General features: G+C 34.3%; 1 protein-coding gene across 1 annotated transcript; it reads left to right on the top strand.

Annotated features, from left to right (window-relative positions):
• The first annotated feature begins 4,583 nt into the window (after nucleotides 1–4,583).
• Nucleotides 4,584–8,093, top strand: LOC123583383 (transcription factor Sox-1-like). The gene is made up of 3 exons (XM_045450368.1): nucleotides 4,584–4,661; nucleotides 5,817–5,849; nucleotides 7,574–8,093. The coding sequence occupies exons 1-3, from the start codon at nucleotides 4,608–4,610 to the stop codon at nucleotides 8,036–8,038; spliced, it is 552 nt and encodes a 183-aa protein (XP_045306324.1). The 5' UTR covers nucleotides 4,584–4,607; the 3' UTR covers nucleotides 8,039–8,093.
• The last annotated feature ends 1,984 nt before the right edge of the window (nucleotides 8,094–10,077 follow it).

The following is a 10,077-nucleotide window of genomic DNA, read 5'->3' as shown; positions in this document are numbered from 1 at the left end:
GATTAGATATAATTTACAACAAAATCAGAAAAGGATAGGAAGTTCATGATATCTATTAACTTGGTCAAAAACACTATTTATCACCTAAATTTTTGCCAGAAAATCTATCAGTTGATAAAGACACAAAAATGCCTAAGATAATTCTCTGTCCATAGCTTATTCAGTATCATAATTAATCAAAAATTTTCCTAACAGAAGTCAAACATACTTAAAAATATCTTGCTGCAGGGAAAAGTAAAAGCTGTAAAGATCAACACATTTGGGTTAAAATATTGGCTGTTAAAACTATGACCTAGCTATTTTCTCAAGTCACAGTTTCTTCATATGCAAAAGTATATTCTATGTAAAAGCACACAGATCTAGGTCTGCATCTTGATTTGGATTTTAGGTTGCCTTCATTGTAATAAGCTATCCTTAAAATATATCTATATCTGTGTGTGTGTGTGTGTGTGTGTGTATATATATATATATATATATATATGTCATGTAAACAAACTGAAAAACCAATAACCAAGGAGACAGTGTGTCCAGTGCCCTCAAATTCACTGTTAGGAGAAAAAGTCTGGAGGTTCTCACTTGACCTTCAATTCATCACTGGGTAAATTAATGCCCAGAAGACATATAATTGTTAACTTCTAACTTGAAAGAAAACTATTACAAATCCCATTACCCACCAGTAGACCATTCAGGTGTAAGTACATGATGTTTACCTATCTTTGTCATGATGTATGACATTTTCAAGTAAGTAAAACTTACATGAAAGCAAATGTCAACTTACTATAATGCTCACATTTTGTATTATTTACTAACTGGTACATTTCTTCTGAGCAAGATAAGTACTGTGGCACACAACATATCTTACTTGACAATTTAATTAAGGAATTATTAATCTTAATGTCAGCATGTTAAGTGGTGTCAAAATGGTTCACTAACTATCTTTTTCTCATTTTTATGTCCAGAAAAGGCAAGAAAAGAATGCCGTGTTTGCAGCTACCCTATAGTTACTAATGTTTAAAGTTGAGCTCATGTTAGAATCTCTAAAAATTAACTTTCAGGACTGAAGTACTTTATCCTACAAAGCTAAAGATGAACACAAAAGAAGCGACCATCTTCAAATACTTTCTGCCAGATCAGAGTCCACAACATTATCACACAATAGTAAGGCAAATATAAACAGCAGTCTTAATTATGAAAGTGTTCACAGACCTAGGGTTTATATTCAAGTTTCAATAATTACTGCTTTGTTACTAAAATGTCAAGTTATTTGAGAAAACACTATCTGAAATAAAGGAAAGAAATTGCCTCAGAGCATTATATTTAAATTATGAAGAATAAGCCTTCAATTTTTCTGATGCACAGTTAATCAGCCGTGATGTTTCAAAAAAAAAAAAGGAAAAGGAGAAATGTCAGCTTTTGAAGATTATAACACTCCATTTTTTGCTTCAGGAAAAAATTTGGATTAGCCCCAGAGCAAATGCTAAAATAATAATAAGAAGAATAATAAGTTTGATAGGAACAAAATAGAAAGGATAATAGGGGGAAAAATCCTTTATAAGGCATGAATTACTTGTACTCTTTCTCCAAGCTTCCAGACTTCAAAACCTGAGGTAAGGCTGACATTGCTGGACAGGCAGAAAGAGGATCCCTTGTTATGGTATCATTTTTAAAATTTCGAAGACTTAAATCAGTTTTCCTTAGATTTTGATTATATCTTGTTTCTAATTATTATAATCATCATTTTCCATATCTCAAACTGTTTTCCATATAATTCTAATAGACAATGCATTTGAAAGAAAATATGATAGGGGAGCCTGGGTAGCTCAATCAGCTGAGTGTCTGACTTCGGTTCAGGTCACGATCTCACGGCTTGTGGGTTCCAACCCCGTGTAAGGCTCTACACTGACGCTCAGAGCTTGGAGCCTTCTTTGGATTCTGTGTCTCCTCTCTCTCTGCCCCCACCCCCTTTCGCACTCTGTCTCTCTCTCTCTCTCTCAAAATAATGAACATGATAAAAAAAATTTTTTTAAATGAAAGAAAATGTGATAAATAGAAAATAAATTGAGTTGCTTTAATAAATCATCAATCTATAGGTTCTAGTCACTTATACATTAATAAAATGTTAACAAATTTCAGTAAAAAATAATAATAAAAATAGCTTGTCCTCTGGAATCCCAGTTTTAAAATGATTCCTTTTTTAGAAATGAATCCATATTATAATTTTGTACCTACAATAACAAAACTGTTTTCAGTGGCATGAACATATACACACACACACACACACACACATTATATATGTATGTACATGTATATGTATATATATTATATTTTACTAATTTTGGAAGAAATCAATGGGCCTGCCTTTTTTAATTTTTATCAATTGAATGTTTCCATTCTATTTATCTCTTATTACAAAGGGAAAGGCAGGTAAATATCTAAATGTTCCTTATATTTTACTTCAGATTGTGACTGTTTCACATATGGAGATACACTAACTAATTTGGTTTTCAATTCTTATTCTTGGGTTTATTGAGTTGTGACAATTTCATCATAAATTAATGACTCCATTTTAAAAGCAGAAAGTGGGCCTCAGATAGGTTAAACAATGTGACCAGGGTTTGACAACTGAAGCTCAATTCCAATGACTATTGATCCAGTGATCTTTCTTAATCAAAAGGAGATGTCCTACTTAATAAAATCATTGCTAAAGATAGTAGTAATTCTCCATCAATTGGGTTGTGGCTATCATGGTTTCTTTTTTTTTTTTTTTAATGTTTATTTATTTTTGAGAGAGACAGAAAGATAGAAAGCAAGTGGGGGAGGGGCAGGGAGAGAGGGAGACACAGAATCTGAAATAGTCTCCAGGCTCTGAGCTCTCAGCACAGAGTCCCAGCTGGTGTTCAGACTCAGGAACCATGAGATCATGACCTGAGTCGCAGTCGGACGTTTAACCAACTGAGTCACCCAGGCACTCCAATGGCTATCTTGTCTTTAAAGCAGTAACTTAAAGATTAGAAAAGTGGTCACATTTGAACATGAGATTTTGTAAGCATAAACACTTAGTCACTGATTCCTCTACATAGCTACTTTTCTTCTTTGGGAGAAGAATTAGTTAAATGGATAGTGACAAAAAATATATATATGATTCATTACTGAAGTATGATATATAAATGTAAAGTTATGAAGAAAACATAACTTTTTTAAGTTTATTTATTTATCTAGAGAGAGAGAGAGAGAGCAGGAGAGAGGCAGACAGAGAAGAAGAGACAGAATTTCAAGCAGGCTCTGTACTGTCAGCCCAGAGCCCAAGGAGGGGCTGGAACAAACAAACCTTGAGATCATGACCTGAGCTGAGATCAAGAGTCAGACACCCAACCAACTGAGCTACCCAGGTTCCCCAAGAAAAGATAACTTTATAATAGACCTCAAAGAACTTCAATTGGAGAGGTTTGGATTTGGTGGATTTGGTTTTTTTGCATTTACTATCAATAGGAGAATCTAGAAATAATGATCATATCAAAGGAAAATAAAAGATTTAGCAGAAATGTCAAATTTCTAAAAGTTACTCATGAATAATAAAAATAATACTAATGGCAATATTAATATGAATATCTCCTATTTCTGCTTGTCATATTTTTAAGCTATAAATTAATGTTAAAAATTTTTTGTCTAAAGTCTATGCAAGTATGTAAAGTCTATGTAAGTCTATGTAAGTAGGTAAGGTCAAAATCAGAGCCAGAAGATTATTTTAATGGCAATTTCTTGATTTCTTTTATGTGTTTAAATTATAAAACCAACAAAACACTGTAAAATTTTAATAACAAAATACACATACATATTAAACCATCATATCACACTTATTTTATCCTTCATTTACATTTCCTTTCTTGTCCATTTGAATAATTTATACAGTGTGCTACTTAAACTTTTCACTTGTGTTATTTGAATAATTTACATACAGTATGGTAGTTAAACTTTTCACTTATTATAACAAGCATTTTTTAAATTTCTACAAAGTCTTCATGATTATCAGTATCCAAATTTTCTTACCTATAAGTAACATTAAAATGATTAAAATTTTTTCCTATTGGTTAATTTACTGAAGATCATTCTGAAGACAGATTATTTAGGTTAAAGATACATTTTCATCTTTTGCATATTTCCATACTGTTTTTCAAAAAAATTATCTCAGTTAATAGAACAAATGGCTGTGTGCAAAGATATCAGCTTCACCGTCTTGATCATAATTTGGTTTTAGGTTCTCAAATAACTCTTCAGTAATTATAAAATAGTAGCTCAAAAAATAAGTTCTCTATGTTTTCTTGACAATAAGACAAGGGTTAACTTCTGTCTACATTTTTATCTATATTGGTATTGCCATGGTAATTCCTTATTCATAAACTTTGCACATATTTGTTGGACTATTCTTCTTATAAATTTGATAATTTTTTATTATACCATATATATAACATATGCCATAGACATGCTTTAACATGTATAAATGTTTTTCCTTTGGTTAAAATTTAGCAAAAACAAAATGATATTTTTTTATTCTTCTACCGATAAAGTATCACCTTTTGCTGCCTACTTCTAGAAGACCCTAAGACAAAATGAAGGCTCTCATTTTGATCGGTGCCATCTTGATTGTCACTGCTTGCTTCTCGGTAAATATCAAATATCTTCACCTATGTTAATTTCCTTATTTAGTTCTTAATCATAAGGTGTACATTCAGTTCATTGTTTTATGTTAACCTAACTTTAATTCACACAAACCTTGTTTTATTTTTGCCTAAAATCTTAATTTAACTTTCTTTGTAACCTTTTTGTTGACCTTCAGATTCAATCAACATTTTTATTTTTTTCCACACATTGTTAGTCTTTAGAATTGCCAACATGTGTAAGTAGGATATTGTAGTGTTATGATTTTAAATTATGTATTCTGATTCCACTTCTGCAATAGCATTCCTGAATAACATTTAGTCTTTGGTAAGCGCCTCAAAAAGAAGGATGTCTGAAGAAGAAAAATGATTATAGGGAACACTATAAAATACATTTCTAACCATATAAGGGATTTCACATGGATAAAAAAAATTAAGAAATTCTAGACATGATATATAACTTTCCAATCAAAAGCATGTGCTTGCTATCCCCTTAACATTTTTAGATTTGTTTACCTTAAGCTTGCACCTACATTACATTATCTAAAGGGTAGGTTACACTGTCTAAGGCTTATTGCTGCAAACCTAATCCAGTATCATTTCATGAACAACCAATGTCTTACGGGCACTGCTAACACAGTGCCTCTTCCCTGTTGTTCCATGCTAAAATGTAACAGCGAGGAATTTCCATCCAGTGAAAAACCTTGTTCCAGAGCTCTTTGGATCACCCACTTTCTCTCCCAAAAAGACAGGCTGATTTTTCCTTATGTCAAGTTTATAAAGATACTGTAGTGGTCCCCAGGCTTGGCACCTGAATAAATGGTAGCTATTATGATGAAAGGAGCCAAATCTTGCACTACCTGTAAACTACAGACTGGTTGGCAACAATCCATGAGAATGTAGAGGGAGAGGAACACTTCTGCCTAAAGACCTCCAGAAAAACTGATTGTCCTTATCCTATGAACTGTGTGCTCTAAACTATTACAAGGTCACTCACATTTAACAATGACACTCAAAATTCTAAAACTATACTCCATTCTATTCACCTAACCCAACCACATATTACCCTCAAACAACTTACAATCAGTATTCTTGAAATACCATATATGCTCTGGGTCTAATTTTTTTTATATACATTTGTATTCTCTATTTCCATTTTAGCCAGCTGGTGCACATAAGCGGAAAAGCTTCAGGGTAAGTTTTGTTTATATTTCTAGTTATCTTTTTATATTTTCATTCATAATCAAAAGTCAGTTATGTCTGAAGAGTTGATAAGGTGCAAATATTTTCTTTTATTCCCAACTTAAGAGAGTCCTTCAGCAGAAATAGTTCTGTGAACACCGAAACCTTGCCTCCAGTTGCCTGCCTCTTTGATACATATAAATCTGCAGTGGGAGCAGAGCAACTTAGCACATAAAAAGCAAAGTTCACCTAGACTTCAGTACCAAAACCTATCTACATTTGTTTGTTCAATGTAAATGTCTTTCTCTTTATAAATATTAATTTTTTTTTTAGTAGGGAACATTTCCTATGATCCTAAAAATGCAAAAACCTAGGTTTTTTTTCCTCAAAAACAATGGTTTTTCATGGAGAAAAAAAATTCAGAATCATCTGGAAAGACTTTTCCAAATCACAAATCCCTGTTTCCACTCTCTGCCATTTTTTTTAAATTCTCATAATCCCCATTTTGTGTCCCAGTGGAAGTGGGCTGCATGGCAGGGTGTGTTACCTGAAAATACTGTCACATCATCCTGTTACATCCCCTGCTCTCCCTTTTGCCCCTTCTAAGACAAGTACCCTAAATGAATCCTTAAAATCCAAAACATTCTCCTGCTTCTAATGCAGGACAAACAGTGGAATAAACAATGTCTAGGTTTAGTGACACAAATTGTGCTGATATTTAGAAAAAAATTCTAGACCTACCTTGAAAGTTTATGATAATTTTAGCAACTTATTTCTCCTTCATCATAAAGTCAAGTGTCCAACTATTTCTTAGAATTCATTCACTTTGGTAACTAATGTTTCATGAAGAGGCATGAGGAGTGTCATATTTAGAATCCCAAGAATCAACTTCTGCCTGTGAAGACAAAATGAGAAGGGTTTAAATGGAAGTCTGAAGGGAATATCAGGTTAAAAGCCCATGTAACTAAGACAATTAAAATTGTCCCTGGCCTTGCTATAATGAGGTTTTCACTGGGTAGGTATGCACTGCCTGATCTAAGGTACTTCCAGCTCTTAATGTCTGCAGTTCCGTGCAAGTGAGTGAACAATGTGGATTCATGGAATGCTCTATCAATCTCACATTTGGGGTCTATGAACACAGAGCAATGCAAAGCTTCCATAGTTTCCTTTTATTCTCTATTCAGAGCAATAAAGTGCATTATGTTTTTTTCTAGGATAAAAATCAGAACAGCATGTCCCAAAAGGGTCTCCATGAAACACCAAAACACTAGTATGAGTAAATGATACACACACACACACATACACACACTTCCATGATAAAGTAAGTTTGGGAAATATTACATATCCCTTGGATATGCTAAATATTCATAGAATATTATATTAATAACTCTAATAAATCCTATAGTAAAGAAATGTGTTTACCCAAATCTTTTCCACAGTCATTTGACCACCAAAATTTTTTCAACATTTTGGCTATAATGGATCACATGTTGGGAAAATCTATAATAAAACTACCAGGCTTTAAGAATAGCAGAGATACAGTTTACTTTATATTTCACAAAACGTCATAACTCAAAACCCTCTACTTGGTAGGAACACCAATCAAATTACTTACGGAATGAAGTTAGAATATTTACCCAAATTTCAGTGATAATATAGACATATTTTTAAAGCCTGAGTTCAGGTTTATGCATCTCACCTGTATAAAACAATTGTGTTTCATATTCTCTCTTAAGTTTAGTGAAAGTTCCGAAGAGCATTTAAAACTACTTAAACAATTAAGTTCTAAGCTGTCAAGAGGATATTTTGCAAAATCTGAAACGGCTCCTGGAAGTCCATATGGTCACCACGGTCGTCATGAACCCCACAGAGGTTGCCATTCCCCTCACTCCCCCCACCATCACCAAAGCCCACCTGGTCCACCACCCAGACCTATATCACCACCTGAGAACACTGTAAATCCTCAAGCACTATCAGCCGCTTCTAGTGCTGCCCCAATCCTAATTTATACCACCGCCACTGCTGCTGCCAACACCACCACTGCCACTGTTTCTGCGGGAAAAACTGCAGGCGTGACATCCACCACCATGGCTCCCAACAACCCCCAACCTGAAGACATCACCAGTGCCCCTGTGGCTGGCACTACCACTGCCCCAGCAGCTAACCCTACTACTGTCAACCAGCAACAAGTAATTCAGTAAATTCCACAACAGTCCAAGATTACAAACCTACCAAACCACAAGGAGACCAAGGCAAATCAAGGTAAATGATACTTTCCAAAATGTTTTCTAACTAAATGAGTAACTTTACAATGTGTCTAAATAAGGGCAGGTGGGTTTTTCCCACATCAAAAGAAATAAAAAGAAAACGACATGGCAATGAGAAAGAATGAAATATGGCCTTTTGTGGCAACGTGGATGGAACTGGAAACTGTTATGCGAAGTGAAATGAGTCATACAGAGAAGGACAGATTCCATATGTTTTCACTCCTACGTGGATCCTGAGAAACTTAACAGAAGACCATGGGGGAGGGGAAGGAAAAAAAATGGTTAGAGAGGGAGCCAAAACATAAGAGACTCCTAAAAACTAAGAACAAACTGAGGGTTTATGGAGGGTGGGAGGGAGGGGTGGGTGGGTGATGGGTATTGAGGAGGGCACCTGTTGGGATGAGCACTGGGTGTTGTATGGAAACCAATTTGACAATGAATTTCATATTTAAAAACAAAAGAAAACTAGTTTTTAACTCTGCCATATGGATTAAAAACTCTTAATACTTTTTTTATTTCAAAAACTAAATTTGGTTTCCTTGAGTTGATAGGTTATATCTGTAAACGCAAGGCTAGCGGATTCCTACAAAAGAAAGAAAGATTTTGAAAGATCACTAATATGTATTTTGACCTTCTGTTTCCAGTGCTATAATGTGTTTTATTTCCCTGAAATAATCACTTATAATTAGGGCCTTTGTAAATAAAAGTTAGTGTATACTTCAAAGTTTATTAAATCTGGGGTGCCTGGGTGGTTCAATCGGTTAAGCGTCCGACTTCAGCTCAGGTCATGATCTCATAGTCCATGAGTTCGAGCCTTGCGTCAGTCTCTGTGCTGACAGCTCAGAGCCTAGAGCCTCCTTCAGATTCTGTGTCTCCCTCTCTCTCTGCCCCTCCCCTGCTCATGCTCTGTCTCTCTCTGTCTCAAAAAAAAAAAAAAGTTTATTAAACCCCACAAAGTATGTACTTGACATAAAGGAATGCTCCCTCCTTCTTTCAGGACCTACCAACTCTAATAAGGCACACAAAATATATATATATGAAATATTTTAGCAAATACTACAATTAGCCTTGAGAACAGAAATATAAACTAAATCACAACCCATAGAAAAGCATTCTTGCTATATTGACCGAAACATACACATCATGATATAACATGATCCTTAACAAATATTGAAGATATTGGAGAATATCACATATTGTTCCTATTTCTGAATATAGGTGCTCCTAATTACAAATAGAAATGAGAATTATCCCTATTATGTGACAAAAATAATAATCATGGATACCAACTGTAGAACACTTAGAATAGTTCCAGGGCTGTTACTGCACTAAAAAGTCTTTGTATTGATTCCCATTTAATACTCATAGCAACCCTGTAAAGCTAATATCATTGTCTGCTTTTTAGAGATGAGGAAACTGAAGCTATGAGAATTTATGAGACTTTCCAAAGACCGCAAGGTATAAATGGCAGATTAGTCTTCAAACTCATATCCATTTAACTCTGAAGTTCCAGCTTCTAACATTCTTCCCAGCATTCAGTTATTTTAAAACAACTGGATGGAGCTAGACAGTATTACACTAAGTGAAATAAGTCAGTCAAAGAAAGTCAAATGCCACATGATTTCATTCATACGTGGACAAAAGACAAAGACAGGGGAGAGACAGAGAGGCAAACAAGAAATAGCCATAACTATAGAGATCAAACTGATGGCTACCAGAGGAAAGGTGATAGGTGAAATAGGTGATGAGGATTAAGGAGTGCACTTGTGATGAGCCTGGACGTTGTATGGAATTGTTGAGTCACTATATCGTACACCTGAAGCTAATACTATACTATATGTTAAATAACTGGAATTTAAATAAAAACTTTAAAAAATTGGAGAAGAAAGAGCTTATGTACTTTTAATTAATGGCTCATGGTATTTTGTTTTGTTTTTACAGATCCTGAAAAACTGAATATTGATATATTGTGA

The sequence above is a fragment of the Leopardus geoffroyi genome, chromosome B1, assembly GCF_018350155.1.
Source record: "Leopardus geoffroyi isolate Oge1 chromosome B1, O.geoffroyi_Oge1_pat1.0, whole genome shotgun sequence".
Classification (NCBI taxonomy): domain Eukaryota; kingdom Metazoa; phylum Chordata; class Mammalia; order Carnivora; family Felidae; genus Leopardus; species Leopardus geoffroyi.
This window is presented reverse-complemented; position numbering and strand designations above follow the sequence as displayed.

Bases quoted from the DNA above. Each gene is read 5' to 3' on its own strand.
- LOC123583383 (XM_045450368.1), top strand. From the start codon at position 4,608: ATGAAGGCTCTCATTTTGATCGGTGCCATCTTGATTGTCACTGCTTGC. The intron at 4,662-5,816 runs GTAAATATCAAA...TTTCCATTTTAG, and splicing joins TTGTCACTGCTTGCTTCTCG to CCAGCTGGTGCACATAAGCG. The intron at 5,850-7,573 runs GTAAGTTTTGTT...TTCTCTCTTAAG, and splicing joins ATAAGCGGAAAAGCTTCAGG to TTTAGTGAAAGTTCCGAAGA.